Genomic DNA, 19,607 nt, shown 5'->3' with positions numbered 1-19,607 from the left:
GATACCGGCCATTTCAAGACAAGGAAATGCTTTGGTTTTTCCCCAGGCCTCGTGTTCCAGGGAGTTGTAGGGGTGGATGGGTGTTCAGATGATGCTGGTGGCCAGTGGAGGTAAGGAGGAGCATGTAGCCACTGGCCGTGGTACTCTCTGCTTAAAATCGCTGGGAAATTGGGGTGGGGTGGCTTAGGCGGGAACAGCCAGTTGATAGCACCCCCTGCTGCCACCTCAGGGTCTGTGGGCAGGAGGTACTTCATGAGGAGGCAATTGCTGGGGATCTCTTTGGGGTTCCCCAGGCCTTGGATTATTAAGTTCACCTTCCATGGAAAAACTTTCCTTCTCATTTTTTAAAAAAAGATTTATTATTTATTTGGGAGGTGGGGAGAGGAGAAGGGAGAGAGAGAGCATGTGTGAGTATGTGGGGGACGTACAGAAGGAGAAGAGAGAAAATCTCAAGCAGACTCTCTGTTGAGTGTGGGGCCTGATGAGGGACTCGATCTCATGACCCTGAGATCATGACCTGAGCTGAAATCAAGAGTCAGCTGCTCAACTGACAGAGCCACCCAGGCACCCACCCCACTTTCCTTCTCGTTTTTATACTGCTGCTCAGTGTTGGTGTGGAATTTGGTTGTGAAATGTATCCATGTGGGATTTTTGAGTGCTTTTTGAAGGCTTGTTTTATTTTCAGGATGTTGTAAAGAATTTGGATTGAGACACAAAACACATATTAAGTACAAGTGTGATAAATTGGTGCTTTTAATTAGTCATAAAAATTTGTCTTTTTAGATATTTGCTAAATGTTTGGAGAAGACGAAGTAAAATATGAAAAACAAAAAGACAAAGGCAATTCAGTTTTCTTTTTGTAGATTTATGCTATAGCAATTAAGTTTTTATTAGTGTTTTAAAACCTGTGAGTGATGAATAATTTGAATGTTGAATATATACTGACTTTAAAATCGGTTTTGTTTTAAAGGGAAAAGAAATAATTGAATACTACCTTCGTCAGTTGGAAGAAGAAGGCATAACATTCGTGCCCCGCTGGACTCCACCTTCCATTGCTCCCTCCTCAGAGACCTCCTCATCATGCAAGAAACAAGCCGCGTCCTTGGCTGTTGTGGTTCCAGACACTGCCCAGGCAGAGGGGCTGGCCAGTGAGGCCCTTGGCACCCCCACCGGGCCGCCCGAGCCTGTGGCAGGGACCCCTGATGGTGGGTCGGAAAGTGACTTGTCTGTCCTGTGAGCAAGGCTGGGGCATTACATGGAGTCCTTTCTCCCCTGCCTCCTCTGCCCATTCTTGTTTCCTGAGGACATATAGAGATCATTTTGTTACGGTCTCTTTTCCTCTGCCTTATAGAACATATTTTATTTTTTTCTTAAAATGAAGAAACGTTTAATTATTTTAATGGGCAGCAAGGGTTACATCAAGTTATTCTATTCTTGAAACCAGGAGATGTGTTTCATTTATTTTAATTGAGACATCTTTAGTGAATGAAAGGTGGCAACTAACCCTCTTAACACAATTGTATCGCCATCACTTTATGCTTAGTATGTGCTAGGCCCTGTTGTAAGCACTTTATGAATATTTATTCACTTAACAGTGGTTCCTTTTAGGTACGAAGTGCTTATTGCCCTCATTCTATATGTGAGTTAACTGGGGCCCAGAGGAACTGAGTTAACTTGCAGAGTCTCACAGCTGGCAAGTCGTGGTGCTGGGATTGAGCTGAGGCAATTGGCTCCAGGGTCTGCTTTTAGCTTGTGCTGTGCTGCCTTTCATGTGTGTTAAACACACACACACACCTCTTATTTCTCTGAGCGATGCCTGTTGTAAACCGCACAAGAAAATTCTATCACCCATAAGTTTTGTTAAAGTATTGCTGCTACTTCTTCCATGCTTTCCTCTCTGTAGCTAAACTGTGCCATTTGTTAGCCATCCAGTAGATAGCAGGTGGCAGATATTTTAATTGGTTTGGGGACACATTTTATTTTTCCACCTTATGGATGTTGCTGTATTTATGGTACCTATCATGAAGATTTCTTGTGTTCTGGAGCACAGTAGCTCTATTCAGAGTAGGTTTAAATCCACATGCTTGTTTTATTTCCTAGTTTTATGTCACGTAGGTCCTCTTTATATAAGATTGAATTAAAATAGCCACTAAAATAGCTGTTACAGATTTTTTTCTACATGAATAGTGTTGAGATTTTGCAAATAGAGTTGACCACAGGGTGGTCAGTGAATATACTTGAATCAGTAGCTTGACCTGGGGTTTGCTCAGTGATTTGATCTCACAAACTATCACTGAGGGAGGGTCTCGAGGGGGCTGGCTTAGCTCTGCCATCCCTGTGGTATTGTTGAGTTCTGCAACTCAGGGACCATACTTCACTTCACTGAGCGGGATGACTTTGGAAGCCCTCATGTTCTAGTGTTCTTTGTTGTAAATGTCGTCGTGTAACTTGTATTCCAGACAAACTAGATGCGGACTACATCAAGAGGTACCTGGGCGACTTGACCCCACTACAGGAGAGCTGCTTGATCCGGCTTCGCCAGTGGCTCCAGGAAACCCACAAGGGCAAAGTGAGGACCGGCACCCCGTGTGCATTGGTGTTGTCTGTGGAACTCTGGACCCTGGTCCCGTTCGTAGTTACTCAGAGTAAATGTCCCCAGTTGTCATAGCTGGGGACGTCCCTCCCAGTCCCAGAGTCACTGCATCTGTATTTGTGTGTGTGGCATCTGAGTCCCTCATGGCAAGTTGGGATGCCCTTCCACATATAATTAGCTGTGTTGTTCTAGGTTTACCAGAGGAGGGTCTCACTTAAAAACAGTTACATGTGGGGATCCCTGGGTGGTGCAGCGGTTTGGCGCCTGCCTTTGGCCCAGGGCGCGATCCTGGAGACCCGGGATCGAATCCCACATCGGGCTCCCGGTGCATGGAGCCTGCTTCTCCCTCTGCCTGTGTCTCTGCCTCTCTCTCTCTCTGTGACTATCATAAAAATAAAAAAACAAACAAACAAACAAAAAACCAGTTACATGCCAAATTACAAAGCAATATTATATTCCAAGTATTCAGACATTTTTTCAGAGATTTTTTTATTTAGAAAGAGCAGGGGGAGGGGTAGAGAGAGAAAAAAAGAGAATATCCAGCATGCTCCCCGCTGAGTTTGGAGACGGATGTGTGGCTCCATCTCATGTGTCCAACGTCATGACCTGAGCCAAAACCAAGAGTCAGATGCTCAACCAACCAAGCCACCTGGGCGACCCCAAGTATTCAGATATTTTAATTTTCAGAAGCTTTGGAAGGAGTTCATAGGTTATTCCAAGACCAGAAATGTTTGAACTTTCATTTTGAGGTTTTTGGTAGAACTTTAGCCTCGTTAAGGAATCAGGTTTTTCTAATAATCCTCATGCTAATGGGGGCTAGTAGTGCAGGCAGACTGGCATGTCCACTTGGTACTGGCATCATTTAGTAAAGGAAAGCTGGGATTGTATGGAGTCGGCCCACTCTCTGTTCTGTCCGCCTGGGTCACTGGAGCCACATCCTGAGGACTGTTAAGTGTTGCTTGTCAAGAGCACAACCATGGTAATGATGGTGGTCATTTGTTGGGCACTCACTGTGTCCTAGACACTTGCGATCTTTAAGAAGTCCTCCCAGGGACATCAGGGTGGCTCAGCAGTACCATGCCTGCCTTTGGCCCAGGGCGTGATTCTGGAGTTCTGGGATCGAGTCCCACATCAGGCTCCCTGCATGGAGTCTGCTTCTCCCTCTGCCTGTGTCTCTGACTCTCTCTGTGTGTCTATCACGAATAAATAAATAAAATGTTTAAAAAAAGAGAAGTCCTCCCAGCAGCTCTCTGAGGTGGTGATATTTTTATCCTGTGAGGAAACAGGCACAGAGCACAAGTACCTTGCCCGAGGCCTTCCAGCAAGCCAGGCCCTTTGGTTCCAGAACCACATTCTTCACCACGTTTGATGGTGGTCCTTTCGACCCCATCTCTGTGCCATGAGTTGCTCTCTCAGTGAGGGGTTAGTTGGCAGGCTCCCCTCGTACCACCTTCCCGTCCCCTGTGGACCAGCTGCGTGCGTCAGTGATCTTGTGGCTGCAGAGGAAGATGGCCAGGCCGGATGACACACGGACGCAGTTTTGGGCATGTTTTTCACTCAGAGAAGTCAGCTTATCCAATAACAGACTTTAGAAAAGGTGTGTGTTAGGAATGCCACCACCGCTGCCAAAATCAACAACACTTCTGTATTCTAAGTTTTGCACTAGTGTACTGTTAAGTGTGGAAAAGTGCACACGGGGATCCCTGGGTGGCTCAGCGGTTTAGCACCTGCTTTCGGCCCAGGGCGTGATCCTGGAGTCCCGAGATCGAGTTCCACTTCAGGCTCCCTGCATGGAGCCTGCTTCTCCCTCTGCCTGTGTCTCTGCCTCTCTCTCTCTGTGTCTCTCAAGAATAAATAAATAAAATCTTAAAAAAAAAAAGTGCACACAGATCATAATCGTAAATCAGTTCAGTGAATTGAAGCGTCTGATGTTTAACAGATTTATGCCTTCGCTCTACTTGGCTGAAACTAAAATGGGGTACTATAAAGATTATTCAGATTAATGATACCAATTTGCTAAAGCATTGAGGAAGGTTTTTTTTTTAGTAATCGCTAATTTTAAATAGTGCAATAATGCAGCTCACTCTGGATGAGAAGTGACAGTTTTAGGAGTTTTATTCCCTTAGTAACTTGGGTTTTTTTCCCTTAGCAACTTTTAACATTGCTTAGAAACCTTTTTTTCTCTTACTAGATCCCGAAAGATGAGCATATTCTTCGGTTTTTACGTGCCCGCGACTTCAATATAGACAAAGCCAGAGAGATCATGTGTCAGTCCTTGACTTGGCGAAAGCAACACCAGGTGGACTACATTCTTGACACCTGGAGCCCTCCCCAGGTCCTCCAGGACTACTATGCAGGAGGCTGGCACCATCATGATAAAGGTGAGCTGGGCATTGCGGACGTGCTTCCAGGCCTTGTTACATGGAGTCTGAGGGGCCCGTGAAGGCATCGGGCACACACCCCACCCCCACCTGAACAAAGTGGCTCCCATTCATCATGGCCAACCCCACCCGGCCCTCCAACACTCAGGGAGTCCCCGGTGTCCCCCATGGAGCAGCACGGCTGTGTGCTCTTTCTCTCCGTGCATGGTCTCTTGGCTGCCAGGTTTCTTCACCTCCTTTCTTAGTCCCGAGGACTTTGTTTTGATTGATTTAAAAAGCCTGCAACTTTGAGGGCAGTGTTTTCAGGAACACAGTGTTAGTAAAAGAACTTTTATAACTTCAACCCCTACAATATCTGTAAAAATATGTAGCCAGGTTTTCTCCCTCACAACAGTGAAGAATTTCCGTTCCATTTTGGACAGGAAGCAACACAGAAGCCAAGGAAGCGATGGTCCTCAGACGAAGGGCGGTGTGGGGGAGCACAGTCCGCTTGGGTCACTTTACGTACCACGCTGGGTGGGAATGCTGGCGTTGCCAGAGGTGCGCTCTGTTTCCTGATTCAGTGCTGGACAGTAGACAGAGCAGAATTGCAGACAGGGAGGACCCTGGAACCCCTGCCCCTTCCAGGCAGACTCTTCTAGAACGGAACAGCTCTGACTTGTCTGTGTTCTGGACTGCATCTCTCGTACTCTTCCAGATTAATTGTAGCTCTGTCAGTTCTTACTATAAACATCTACTTATTCTACTTTTCCGCCCTTCAGAAGTAGTAAAACATTAACAAATGTATTTTGTAAATGTTGGGAGATGCTTTTTATAAATCTTCCTTTCAAAAAATCAATCAATCAATACTCCTTTCAACAAGATTTGGGAGTGCAAAGACAAGATATAGACCCAGATTCCCCTAGGAGGTGAAGGTCACCGAGTGATGAATACAAGGGAACTTTCAGCCTCTTTATATCTCAGCCTCTGTATATCTCAAGATATACAGAACGAGCCCTCCATTAACAACAGGAGACAAGTCTTACTTGCTGTCCTTCCTGCTGCTCCTGTGGCACCAAATATTAGGAATCCAGATTCTAGAGGATCTGCTGACTGCAGGGGACACCGTGGCCCCCAAGATCATCTTCCCCTCTATGTAGCTGGCTCGTGATGACAGTGCATTATTTGTGTAATGAGTGAGGTTTCTCTCAGTTTCCATCCATTGGACCTCCAGGCTATAAACATGTAGAGCCAACATGTGCTGGCTGGTACGGATTAAAACATTTCCTGAAAACCCTCATGTAGCCCGATTGCTCCGGTGGGAATCAAGGGAAGCTGCCTTTAAAAAAAAAATCTAGTAGACATTAACTTTTTGATAACCCATGAAATGGGGGAAAATTTTTTGTTTTCCCTAAAAAATAAAATTTTAAAATACTCCACATTCACAAAAAAAAGTCTGTAGGTCTCCTGAGGTCTCCCTGCTGTTGAGAGCCGGCTTTGCCCAAGGCCCTGATTGTCTCAGTGAGGAGGCTGAGCCTAGCGACGGCCCCGGTCACTCCTGGTGGTTAGGCCCAGATGAGAGGCTGGGTTCCGCTTCATGCTGCTCATCCTGGGCAGGGGGACGGCAGTCGGGGGAATCTCCTGTGCGCACACACAGCCAACAGCAGCTTCTGACTGGGAAGGTTCCTAGGGTTGTACTGTCAGCTTCTCGTCAGGAATGGTGATCATACCTTTCCTTCCCCTCCTGCAGACGGGCGGCCACTGTACGTGCTCAGGCTGGGGCAGATGGATACCAAGGGCTTGGTGAGAGCCCTCGGGGAGGAGGCTCTGCTGCGTTATGTAAGTGCCTTCTTGGGGAGGTCACCACCCCTTCCTCTACCAGCAGGATTGCGGTCTTACACTTAACGTTACAGCAAGCATAGAGTGCTTTTGTAATTAGAAAGGAAGATCTATTAATATATTTTTAAAATTCCAAAAGAGGGCATGGAAGTTATAAAAATGTTTTCACAGGGAAGCATCAACAAAAATCTGTGTAGCCACTCAAGGTGACTTCGTGGGTCCAATTTTGAGTCCCCTTGTTCCATTGGATTGGCCCCTTACCTCTTCTCTCCTTTTGAGCTCAGATCAGACCTATTCATAGTATTCTTGCCCAGTATTTCCTTACGTGAGGGTTCTAACATCTCTTATCTGGGCAATTATAAATACTTCCTGCCTGCTGAACTCTAGGTTCCCCTCCCACTTCAGCCTCCACAGGCTAGTTATGAAGAGAAGAATGTTCTTAAATTAAAAACCAAACAAAAACTTTATTTAAAAAAATTTTTTTTTAGTTTTTAAGATTTTATTTATTCATAAGAGAGACAGAGAGAGGCAAAGACATAGGCAGAGGGAGAAGCAGGTTTTTCCCAGGGAACCCGATGAGGGACTCAATCCCCGGATATGGGATCACAACCTGAGCCAAAGGCAGGTTCTCAACTACTGAGCCACCCAGGCGTCCCCCAAATAAAAACTTTAAAAGAAACTCCTATAATCCCATTATCTTCAAATATCTGCCATTGGCATCTATATATTCTCTTGGCCCCTGCCATCATGTGAGTGCTTACACACGCAGAACCCCATGTACACCTGTAAGCACATAAAGATGTGCATGGACCGTGTCTCCAGGGGAAGCACTTGTTAATCCAAATCAAAGGGTTCCCCTTAGCCGTACTTCAAGTCAGCTCTTAAACTGCCTTTTCTCGTGGATAGTACGTGTAGTATTAGAATGTTCCCCCATCACAGCCAGTGACCTCCAGCTGTTCCAAATGCTTCTTCTGAAGACAGGTCAGCAGGTCACGCCCTCTCTGCCCATCTGGTGGGGCCTAGCTCTGATCTCTCATGATGTAGCTGTCACCTTTGTCCTAAGGACAGAGCTCACTCTCTGCAGAGAAAGAGTCTTTGGGATATGTTTTGTGTGTATGAATGTGTCAGAAAATCTAAACAGATGACTCCTCTGGTTGAGACGCTTGCCTAAAATGGGTTGTATGATTGTCATTTTGTTGCATAACTTGACACAGTGGGGTTACTTAGACTAATCCTGGGCTTTTTATGGCTCTTTTGCACATAGGTTCTCTCCATAAACGAAGAAGGGCTGAGACGATGTGAAGAAAATACAAAAGTCTTCGGTCGACCTATCAGGTAGATGATGATTTTGTTTTTCCTTCCAGTTTCTTGAGAACGTGAGGTAAATATTTCCCATCGACTTTCAGGATCAAAATCTGGTTTGATTTTTAGGCTTTTAGATTTTTAGCTTCCCATTTTCTGCAGTGTTCCAGAAGGTAGAAGATAGATAACCATGTCGGTTGGTAGGGAGAGGTGCTGGATTTGGGTATTTCTAATCCTGAGCGAGTCATTGCTGTCACCTCAGTCTGAGGGGGTCGGCCTGTGTGGTTAGTCTGCACCGTCCTGGGGAGCACAGGGCTGCAGGTTGATTTTGGTTTGGTTTTTGGTTTTGATTTTAGTTGCAGGGGCACAAGAAAATTATCCTGTATTTCTAAACCACACTGGAGTTATGGTAAACTATTTGGAAAATGTGCAGTGGTTCAGAGGTTGACACATAGCAGGTTAACTAGAGCAGAAGTTCCACTGCGACAGGAGAGAGTTTCGAGGGTTTTCCGTTTCCTGCTGTTTCTCAGCTCCTGAGACACTGCTGGGTTCAGTAGGTATTTGTTGAAGAAAAGCTGCTTGCAGTTCAGTCACACTGTGCATTAAAAATCCAGATTCTTGTCTTGTTGGGTCAGTAGAGGTGGCTCAGCATGTCAGGCACAGCATGTCACCTTGTTTGCTGGGTCATGAGCCTGTCTGAATGAGGTTGTTATTAATTGTCAGCCATTGAGGCTTTGATGTCTCAGGGATTGGTCCTACCACACTGATCCCGTGTGCTTCACACAAGTAGATAGAAATATAATTCGTGACACTTTAATTTTTAGAAACTAGTATATTTTTGGAAATGGATATAAATGACTGTGTCATAATATCAGAGAGAAAATAGCTTAGGACATGGTTTGCAAGTGTGCTGTCTAGTGAGTAGCTCACACGTGTGCATCCCCTGCAGTTCATGGACCTGCCTGGTGGACCTGGAGGGGCTGAACATGCGCCACCTGTGGAGACCTGGCGTGAAGGCCCTGCTGCGCATCATAGAGGTGGTGGAGGCCAACTACCCAGAGACACTCGGCCGCCTCCTTATTCTTCGTGCTCCCCGGGTGTTCCCTGTGCTCTGGACGCTGGTAGGTGTGGATGCTGTTTTGAAGAAACAATTAGCCATTTAGAAGGCAGGTACACATGCATTCATATCCACGAGTCTATGACGAGTCTGTGACTATTCGTCTTAACTAGTCAGGAAGTAACAACCCTGGAAAGATATACACTTTTTCAGGTCCTTTAAGGGCAGAAAGAATTCCCAAGATTCCTTTTGTCACACAAATAGACTTCACGGAAAAAGGGAATCAGACTCCCTGCCCCTGCCCCCACCCACTCTTACCATCGCATTGTAATTTTAATCTTTGGAAATCAGACAGCAAAGCAAAATGACTCTGTGGTCTTTTCTCATTACTTACAGGTTAGTCCATTCATTGATGACAACACCAGAAGGAAATTCCTGATTTATGCAGGAAATGACTACCAGGGCCCTGGAGGCCTGCTGGACTACATTGATAAAGAGATCATTCCAGATTTCCTGAGTGGGGAGTGCATGGTATGTATTTAGGCAAGCAGCTATACATTTGGCTGCTTTATAGGGTAGGAGAGGTGGGTGATGGTTGGTACAAATGATTTTCAGAACTTTTAGTTTGGATTGTTGTTTTTCTTTATTTGGCTGACATTTCTCTGACCCAGAGTTAAGCTACATAGAGCCAGTTAGGTAAATTGTTGACAATGTGCATATTTCTTCGATGTTAAATACTAATGAGAATTTGTTTTAGAACCTGATAGGATTGCAGCTTGCTTTATTCACTCAGTGTTGTGCGGATCACGTTCTTGTAACTGTTTGGAGGAGCTGTGCATTTTATGAAAACACTTAAAAGACTTAAAATGATTCTGCAAGATCTCCCCCTTGACAATAAATAAGGATAACATCTTGAAAGGGGCACATTAAGGGAATTACTTCCCTTCTATAATTTGGCGTTTGTATCCATGGCGTTGCTAGGTTATCAGGCAGCCACCTCCACATCAGGGCCCTGAGCTGTGATGAAGGGTCCTTGAGGTCCTTACGGGCCCCGGGACATGATGGGCTGACATGAGGGTGAAGGAGACAGACACTGCTAGCGGCCCAGCTGGCTTCCTGTAGTGACAGCTGAATGCAGAGAGGAGTCTGGTTCTCCTTAGAGGACTTCTGTCATCCTCGTAATAAAGTCCTTTGAGATGTGTCCACACTGGATTCAATGCATGTATTTAGCTAACGGACTGGGCTTTCAGGTCTCTTGGGTTGGTTAGAGGACTTTGAATGGCATTTGGATTCAGCTTCCAGGGCCTTGATCCTGCTGTTGCAGGCGTCATCATGACGCAGTGTGAGGGTCACGGGACCCTCCCTTACCGAAGGCCATGAGGTTAAACTGTGAGGTCAGCTGTGCAGCGACCCACAAACTCATGTTACAAATGGTCCCAAGTGGTTGGTCCTCCCAGTAGTGAGCTGGAGCAGAGGGAGACCTGAGTTGTGGCAAACCGGACCGCGTTTATCAGGCACTGACCCCCATTATGTGCTCCCCGTGGGGAGAGTCCTCCTCACTTGTCCACACGGGTCCAGGCTCCGGCGCTGAGGCTCCTCCCCGCCCTCCTTGCTCCTGTGTTCATGCACCGTGTGAGTGTGGGGTCTTCTAGTGGGACGTCGTGCTGCACTGCTAGCTGGAGACTGTGGTAGTGCATGTGTGCTCTGTCCACCGTCTCCCAGAGCCCACGGTGCACGGGGTGCTGGGATTCTTTGGACTTCAGGATTGAGTCACTAGGTCAGGGTCAATTCAGAAATTTATGAAGTGTTCAGATTCTAATTCGACCTAGCCCATTTCACGATTCAGAAGAGGCTCTCCGTTGTTATTTTTTGTCTGGTGTAGTGGACTGACCTTCTGACTCGGCATAGACACAAAGCTTTCTTTGTTGGTTATATATAGATTAACTGTAATTGCTTACAATAAACGCATGCCTGTAGTCGCCTGAGAATCAGACTTTTCCTAACATGTTTTCTCTCTACAGCACAGTAACTGCTTGTGGTTTTTCCACGAAGCAGCAGTAGTGAGGGAGTCCAGTACCTCATACCTCATACGTAGTAGTGTAAATTCTGTGGGAAATCAGCTTTGTCATTTAGTTAAAGAAAGACATGGATATTTCAGAAGTTTTAAAAATGTACATTGCCAAGTCCTGCAGAAGCTGTGACGACATTGCCAGTGGGTGCCATTCCCCGAGTGGCCGGGGGCGCGGTGCCTGCCGGGGTGTTGGTTTTCAGAGGGCCCCTCTTGTGTGCATGGCTTTCACTGCCGTGTTTGTGTTCCCAGTGTGAAGTGCCCGAGGGCGGGCTGGTGCCCAAGTCTCTGTACAGGACTGCGGAGGAGCTGGAGAACGAAGACCTCAGGCTCTGGACCGAGACCATCTACCAGTCGGCCAGCGTCTTCAAAGGAGCCCCGCACGAGGTGCGCCTGCGCCGTCTGCACTCAGGGCCCGGCGGGGTGGCGGGTGGGGACCCTCCTCCCCACGGGGCTCCCCAGTAGGATTTACGTTAGAAGAATCAAATGCTTTTTCTGGTCTCTGTATTTAGATTTTTGTTGATTTTTTTTTTTTTTTTAATCTTTAGTTGAGGTAAAATTCTTCATTGAAGGAGATAAGGCCTCCTGCCCTGGGCTTTACCAGAGAGCCCTGAGCACAGGGATGAGTGGCATGTGGAAGGTCTTTCCTGTGGAAGACTGTTGACTTTATTTTTTTTTTAATTCTTTTTTTTTTTTTAAGATTTTTATTCATTTATTCATGAGAGACATAGAGAGAGAGGCAGAGACACAGGCAGAGGGAGAAGCAGGCTCCATGCAGGGAACCTGACGTGGAACTTGATCCTGGATCTCCAGGATCCTGCTCCGGGCTGAAGGCGACGCTAAACCGCTGAGCCCCTGGGGCTGCCTGAGTGTTGACTTTAAATTTAGTTTATTTAATGATCATATAGGGCTGGGTTCATTTTCTGGTTTTTTTCATGAGTGGGCTTCGATTATATTTTTAAGGAATTTGCCCATTTTTGTAAGTCAAATGGAGTGAGGAAAAAGTAGCACATCTCTGTTTTCCCTTCTTTCTGTCACAATTGGTGTGGAGGCTAGAGTATTCCTGTGTTTTGCAAACGCTGTGTGTCCTGTGACATCATGAGTGGTCTGAGCTGTGAGGGCTCACAGCCATGTCTCCCTTCCTGAGCTCTGGGCAGCTTGTTTGTGCCTCGGGCTGTCGCTGAGGGTGGTGGTGGCACTGGGCTCTGAGCCAGTGTTCAATGCACTAGGGGCTGGGGGCTCAGGCCGATGGTGGTGGCTGGAGCCCGCCCCTTACTGCCATAGCCTTTGTCCTTACTGGTGTGTGTCCCCCCATGGCCAGCCCATCGCTTGTGGGGCAGGTGGGTACTGTTGCTGGGTTTGAATAAGTAGAGACAGATTTGCTTTGCCTCATTCATAGATTCTGTAGGGGAAAGCTCAGATTTTCATGACTGTGTCTTGGGGATTATTTGTATGAATTCCTTTCTTGGAGACCAGGCTTGAGGAGATGCAGTTCTTATTTCTCTCAGGTAACTCGCTCTTGTCTGGTAGAGAACCGCATGGTGTATGACGTTTTTTGTGAGTCACAGGGTGTTTATGAAAGTTTTCTACGTCAGAACACTAAAACTTGCTTTGGGGGTTAAGTAAAACACAAATCAAGGACATGATGCCCCTGAAACGAAGGCTGAAGTCGGAGTCCCTGTTGTGAGTGCAGGAAGCAGGGTGCCTGTCACGCAGCACAGGGGGGCTGCGTCTGGGGACAGCTCAGCCCCTGGGGAGCCATTTTGCTGCGGGATAGTTGCTGTTCCCAGACAGGACTCTTGTGCTCCATGGAATCTGCTCTTTAGGGAAATTCCAGAGTGGTATTTCTGTGGTGAGAAGCAGCAGTGGTGGAATTGAAACGAGTCTGCCTGACGACAAGCAGAGTGCTGAAGAGCAAACAGATGGGTCTTACGAGAAGAGGGGGGCACCGGCCCTGGCTTCGGCTGAAATTTCTGAGCGAGTACACAGCCTTTTACAGCTGGTTTCAATTCTCACATCCCTCCCACAGTAATGTTTTAAACTATATGACTTTGATCATTCCCTGCTGGGAAACTTTATATGGGCGCCGTTAGGAAGTTTGGGTTTGAGGTTGGCACTCAGTCCCCGGGGCCCCTGCCCTGCCCAGCCCCTGGTTCTTTTCTCCCCACCTTGTGTTGGCTGCCACCGTTCTTGTGAGTCTATGTCCCCTCCCTTGCCTGGAACGCTTCCTTCCATTCCTCCATATGCTCTTTATTTAGCTCACACCTTCTCTGGGACCTTCCTTGTGCTTGCCAGCCTAGAGTGATCCACGGAACCACTTCTATACCTTGAGTCACTTCTGTTCTGTGTTGTTAACGCGTTTTTACAGCCAGTACCCAGTGTGCCAGAATGCTAAGGATGGTGCGGTGGGGAATCTCGGCTGTAGGTATAGCTAAGGGAGAGCACGGAGCTTGGCACGTGACACGGAGCAGGAGCCATTGGTTGGGAGGAGGGAAGACAGGAAAAGCTGGGCAGCTGAACAGTGGATGCAGGTCAAGAGACGGCTGACATGACATGTCTCCCTCCCTCCAAAACACGCATGACTGGGCCCAGAAGCTCTTCCAGGGACGAAGCTGCCACAGTGTTGGCACAGGGATGGGGTACTCATGCTTACCATGATTGCTTAGTGTAATCTCTTTTTCCAGATCCTCATTCAGATTGTGGATGCCTCTTCAGTGATCACTTGGGATTTTGACGTGTGCAAAGGGGACATCGTCTTCAACATCTACCACTCCAAGAGGTCGCCCCAGCCTCCCAAAAAGGACTCATTGGGGGCGCACAGCATTACTTCCCCGGGAGGGAACAACGTGCAGCTTATAGACAGAGTATGGCAGCTGGGCCGTGACTATAGCATGGTGGAGTCACCTCTGATCTGCAAAGAAGGAGAAAGCGTGCAGGTAGAGCCATCTCTGATCCTCTACAGCTTGGGTATTTTGTCTTCAAAAGGAAGGGTCCTGTGGTTCATTGCTGTCCTATGTGGCTGGCACTGTCTGCAGGAGAGTCGGCGGGTGTGTGCAGTTTTAGTTACTGTCAGAAGGACCCAGGGAGCCGAGTGAGACTCTGAAGGCAAGGAACTCAGACCTGAGCAGTGGTTTTGGACTGAATCCATGACTTTTATCTAAGTGCATGAGTTTTCTTCAGAAGTTAGCTTCACAAAAGCAACGTGGAAGGAAGGGGAAGGCATTCTGTGTGCGTGACCAGCTGGGATCCAGACTTCCACGGAGAGGACAGTCACCCTCAATAGCAGGGAGATGAGCAAGTGTGCTGAGGAAACCATTGACTCTCATCACAGAGCGTTCTCATTCATTTACAAATGCTCTGTTGGTTCAGTTTTTAAAAATCTGGCCAGCTACTTTGAGTGCTTGTTCCCAGAACAGAAGTTCTTAGGTGCTTCTGGCTGGCATCATAGATGTATGGTTTTGCTGCCTTTACAGTGTTCGGGGATAAGCCTCTCAGTGTTCGGTGATCCGAGAAACAGAATAAAAGAGAGTATTTAATTCAATTTTATAAATAACGGATAGTGTAAGCTCCAGAATTAATGGAGAAAGTAATTTTCATAGGTTGACATTCTCCTTTAGATTGTCAGGCTTTTAACCAGAGTACTCTAGTAAGATCATTGGGAGCGTGTCCAAGAGGGTGCCACCTGGTCAGAGGATCTGTTTTGACCCCCTAAGGCTGAATGAAGGGCCCCCAAGCTCTTCCCACCCCACCAGGCACCTGCTTCTCTTGTGGCCTCCTCCTGAGGCTGCAAGTCCTAGGGACGGGCAGAGGGGGAGAGCCCCTCCCCAAGGCCTGCCCAGCCCCTGGGTGAGGGCCGGCAGGCAGGCAGGCAGAGCCCGTGTGGGACTGGCTCTGGTAGCGAGTAGTAGGTCCTCCACGCACTGGAATGGTCGGTTGGCTGTCACCACCCAATCCGAGTGGACTCGGGGAAGGTTGCCGGTACATCCTCCTGGGCCAGTGGACGGTAGGGACTTGGAAGTCAGTTCTTAGCTGGCACTGCCTGACTCATTCTAGGGCTCACACGTGACGAGATGGCCGGGCTTCTACATCCTGCAGTGGAGATTCCACAGCATGCCAGCGTGCGCCGCCACCAACCTGCCCCGGGTGGACGATGTGCTGGCCTCCCTGCAAGTGTCGTCTCACAAGTGCAAAGTGATGTACTACACCGAAGTGATCGGCTCCGAGGATTTCCGGTATGGCTCCCCTCCCACTGGGGCCATCACAGCACCACTGCTGTGGGCTTGGGTATGGGCGGGGGTGGCCTCTGGGCCGTTCGTTGCTGCCAGCTGTCATCATGGGCCAGGGCCGTAGTGGACCGCAGTTCTGGGAGAGCCTGCTCTGTGAGTGCCAGGTGGACCGAGTGGGCAACAGGGAGCAGAGGCTGCCAGGAAGTCTGGCGGGTGATGCGGGCTGGGGGGTGGCCCGCAGCGGGGTCCTCACACCTCACCTCCTTGCTCCCTGTGCTGTCCGCAGAGGCTCTATGACCAGCCTGGAGTCCAGCCACAGCGGGTTCTCCCAGCTGAGCGCCGCCACCACCTCCTCCAGCCAGTCTCAGGCCAGCTCTATGATCTCCAGGTAGTGCTGCAGCGCCCGTGCCTGGGCCGTGGAGGGGACGGCGCGCCTCCTCGGACAGCCCGCCGCGCTCCACCACCCGCTCGGCGGCCACACTGTGCAGACTCCTCACCCTCTAGGTAGCAGATAGCTCTCCAGACGGCAGACGTAGTCCTTGATCCCAGACTATCTCAGCAGGTAGTTTTAACTCCAACTCCATAGCCATAGATTTTGTATACAGTGTGCACAAAATCAAACCAGAGCACAAGGGCTCTCTTGAAAGAAAAGTAGTTTATATACAATCAAGAGGTTGACTTTGTCTCAAACGTTGATGCAAAAAATGTTTCCAGCAACCTTCACACTCTGTCCATTAGCGGATGAATTCCTACATCATCCTTCAGAGGTGACCCAGCCTTCCTACACGGAGCAGGAACTGCCAGCTCGTCCCCACACCACGTCACAGTGTCACCCTCTGCTGGTAGCCGGCACGGCCCGTGGATTGAGGGGCTACCTGCTAGGCATGTGTCCTCTGAGCAGCACTGCTTCTGTGGGGAGGACTTGGAGGCAGCCTGCGGCACCCGGCTCGGGCCCTGCTGGCAGGTGGACCGGGTGTTCTGCAGTGGGTGCGGGTGGGCCCGGGGGCTCTCGAGGATCCCCCACAGCGCCAGGAGAGTACCGCCACCATTAAACAGCTTCTCTTTCCTCCTTTCCATATCTTTTTGATACTTTCAGAGCAGGATTTTTCTGTATGTGAACTTGCGCGGAAAGGATTCTTTCCCTTTTTCTTCTAGTATGTTCTTACCTGCACATGCTAGCTCTAAACTCAATGTAGACTTATATTCCCGGTGCCTCCTCATAGCTTGATAGCATCAGAACCCACGTGGTCCTTGAGGTCACTAGAAGGTTCTTTTGAAGACTCAGTCACACTTGCCATTTTGAAATTGTCCAGTGTTCATTTGAGCTGACCAGTGTTCTTGCCGTGTGGTCACTCCAGGAGAGCATGAGGCTTACGGGAGTCCCGCTCCTTCATAGAAGGAAATTGCAGATTGTGGGGGTGTGTTTGCCTGTGCAGGCATGTGGGGTGGCTGTGGCAGTGGATGTGAATGTGGCAGTTGGGGGGGGGTGCGTGTGTGTGTCACAGTGTGTGAGTATGGCAGTGTGTGAGTGTGGCAGTGGGAGCAAATGGGAGTGTGTGTGTGGCAGTACATAGGGCACATACGTGAGTGGCAGTGGGGGCACATGCAGGTGAGTGAGGCACTGCGGGGGTTGTGGGGTGTTGGTGAGAAACAGGGCAAATAGAAAGTGAGATGAAGTTGTCAGAGATTCTTCTTAGAAGCAAATCAGAATGTGAGCTTGGTTTGCCTTTTGTCTTTTGTTTTTGATTCCCAATTACAAAGCATGGCATTCTTGGATTGGCTCGCGTTTTTTCTGCTTTTTATGGGAAAAGCAAGTTATTTGCAGATCTGTCTGGATGTTGCATTGGGTTCGCGTTTGTGATAAGGGTGTGATGTGTGATGTCGTGTGTTGGAAGAGGCTGTGTTTTTACAGATATGTGCCAAAACCCACGTGGCTGTTATTGGCATGTGAGAGAGGCACGGAAGCCCGGGGCTACGTGGCTTCCCATCTGCTCTCCAGGCCGGAGGTGGGTGGCCGCCGAGTGGACAATGTGTGGAGGGCGTGTGTGCTCCGCGGGCGAGCCCTGGAGGGCTCGGGAGGAACGCCCGGTCAGTGAGGCCCCCAGGCTGCCTGCACACCGGAGACTGGGCCTCTCCGTGCTTGCCGCCTTCCTGGGGCACAGCCCTGTGTCTCCTTTGAAAAGAAACACTCACCACTGGCCCCTAAAGCCTTGTTTCCAGAAAGCTCAGTAGGGTTGGTTAGTGCATCTGGGCTGCTTCCGATCAGTGCTTCCTGCTTCTAAATTATAAGGACCTGAAAATGGTCCCTTTCTTCTCTTTCTTCTCTCTTTCTCTGTGTCTCAGATGGCGATTTTGCTGACAGCTGCCAAGAAAACGCTTCCCTCCACAGTCCACCTCAGCCCAGGGTGTTTGTAGAACTCTTTGAGTTGCAGCCACTCCCCCCTCCCCCAGTCTGAAGACGTGTTCGTTTTAAGTTGCCTCAGAAGTGGCACTGTCTTGTTCCCAGAGAGTCGAACGCGTCTCTAAGAGTTCAAAGCACATCACTGCGCAGACGCCTGCAGGGTTCCTCCTGAGTGACACGGCGCCTGGTTCTCTGGTTCTCCTTGAGGGGCCGCGGGCACACGGACCTGGACTCTGCCCCTACTGTCCATGCCCTGACTTCTCACACTCCGCCTTTCTTCTGCACTAAGGGTTCTTTTGGTCTCCCCTCTATTACTAGTGTCTTAACTCACTTTTCTTCCTAAATTCATTATTTGCATATCAAATTCTGTAAATGTTTTGTAAACATATTACCTCACTCTTGGTAATACAATACTGATAGTCTTTAAAAGATTTTTTTACTGTTACCAATAATAAATGTGAACTGTTTAAAAAAGAAAACGTCTCTTTCTTCCTGTGAAATGTGGAGCAGCAGCCTCCCTTGGAGAGTTTGACATCCTTAGGAGATTTTAGAAGTTGGAGCCAGACACATCTGGAGCCCGAGCGCCGGGATTCTAGAAGTTTGGGAGCCACTGTGCAGGAACGGGCTGTCCTGCAGACACATCGCAGCTGCAAGCGGCTGACATGCAGCAGAGACCCGGTGCCCACAGGTTCCCTCACAGCCACAAGAAGACCTGCTCAGGTGCCTTGGACTCTGAGGTCAGACACGACTTGTGGCATTGGTGCCCGAGGCACTGTTTCTTCAGTAACAAAACAGATCCTTGAATCCTATGGCTTCAGAAAAAAAAAGAGGGCACGTGTAGACCTTAGGAACTTGGGCCGCCTTGTCCCCGGCTGTTTGCCATTTGGTGCGCCAGGGTGGTAGGGCCCAAGCAGGCCAGAACACTCACCGCCTGCTTGCTGCCTTGGTTGGTACCTGTGGGTCATTTGCTTTTCTAGGCAGGGTCTGGGGGAGCTGGCAGGGGGGACTGACCGGATGTGGGGTGGGGAGCAGGGGCATGAATGTCCACACACCCATAGCTTAGTCTGGGTTTCTAGTTTGTCAGCAGTCGAGAGAGGTAAGGTGCTCCTTTCCCTGCTCGGCGGCCCCTAAGTGCCTCACCGATGCCTCAGTCAGCCGCTGCGGGAGGGCAGGGCTTCCAGCAGTTCCTTCCGTGCCCCGAGCTCTCTCCCTGTCCTCAAGTCAGGCCTGCTTTTACCAAGCCTTTGGTTTAGCATCGGATTCTCACGGTGATGGCATGAGAAACAGGTGAGCATCCGTACCTGCTGCTGTCTCTGGGCTGTCTCAGAGCATGGCGACAAAGTGGGACGTCCTAATCTGTTGGGCCACCAAGCCTCCAATATGCATTTCTCCTGAAACACATCACTTCATGTAATACTGGCGCCTCTCAGTTCTCCGGTCATGGCAGAGGGGTCCTCAGTAAAATGTTGTCATGACAAACCAATGAAACCTTTTCATTTGAAAGTCAGGGCTTTGGAAAGCAGGGGTTCTGGGAGCAGGGTAGTGGGCATCCCGTGTAAAAGCAGCTAGACCAAAAAACCTGGGACCTATGGACATCTGAATTGTGTGCTTAAATAAGGTTAAAATGGCAACATTTGCTGTTTTCTACCACAATGAAAAAACCCCTGTGGAGATCATTCACAGGAAAACAAGATATCTGCACAAACCCTAAATAGAGGGACAAACCAGGAGCCTCAGCAGCCCGGGGAGGACTCTCTGCGT

General features: G+C 48.8%; 1 protein-coding gene across 3 annotated transcripts in view; it reads left to right on the top strand.

Moving 5' to 3' along the window:
- Window positions 1-18,325, top strand: part of SEC14L1 (SEC14 like lipid binding 1) — a 56,944-nt gene extending 38,619 nt beyond the window's left edge. For 2 of the 3 annotated variants that reach the window (XM_025468125.3, XM_025468126.3), the window contains 12 exons: window positions 971-1,205; window positions 2,460-2,569; window positions 4,785-4,974; window positions 6,704-6,792; window positions 8,057-8,127; window positions 9,044-9,215; window positions 9,548-9,682; window positions 11,472-11,606; window positions 13,904-14,155; window positions 15,273-15,451; window positions 15,732-15,833; window positions 17,789-18,325. In XM_025468125.3, the coding sequence (XP_025323910.1) occupies window positions 971-1,205; window positions 2,460-2,569; window positions 4,785-4,974; window positions 6,704-6,792; window positions 8,057-8,127; window positions 9,044-9,215; window positions 9,548-9,682; window positions 11,472-11,606; window positions 13,904-14,155; window positions 15,273-15,451; window positions 15,732-15,833; window positions 17,789-17,804 (1,686 nt within the window). In that variant the 3' untranslated portion in view covers window positions 17,805-18,325. Of the gene's footprint in view, window positions 1-970; window positions 1,206-2,459; window positions 2,570-4,784; window positions 4,975-6,703; window positions 6,793-8,056; window positions 8,128-9,043; window positions 9,216-9,547; window positions 9,683-11,471; window positions 11,607-13,903; window positions 14,156-15,272; window positions 15,452-15,731 lie in introns of all 3 variants that reach the window. The other variant, XM_049113889.1, reaches the window with a different exon arrangement.
- Window positions 18,326-19,607: the final 1,282 nt, after the last annotated feature.

Source organism: Canis lupus, chromosome 9 (genome assembly GCF_003254725.2).
Source record: "Canis lupus dingo isolate Sandy chromosome 9, ASM325472v2, whole genome shotgun sequence".
In the NCBI taxonomy this organism is placed as follows: domain Eukaryota; kingdom Metazoa; phylum Chordata; class Mammalia; order Carnivora; family Canidae; genus Canis; species Canis lupus.
The sequence above is the reverse complement of the archived record's forward strand: the minus strand, read 5'-3'. Positions and strand labels throughout refer to the sequence as shown.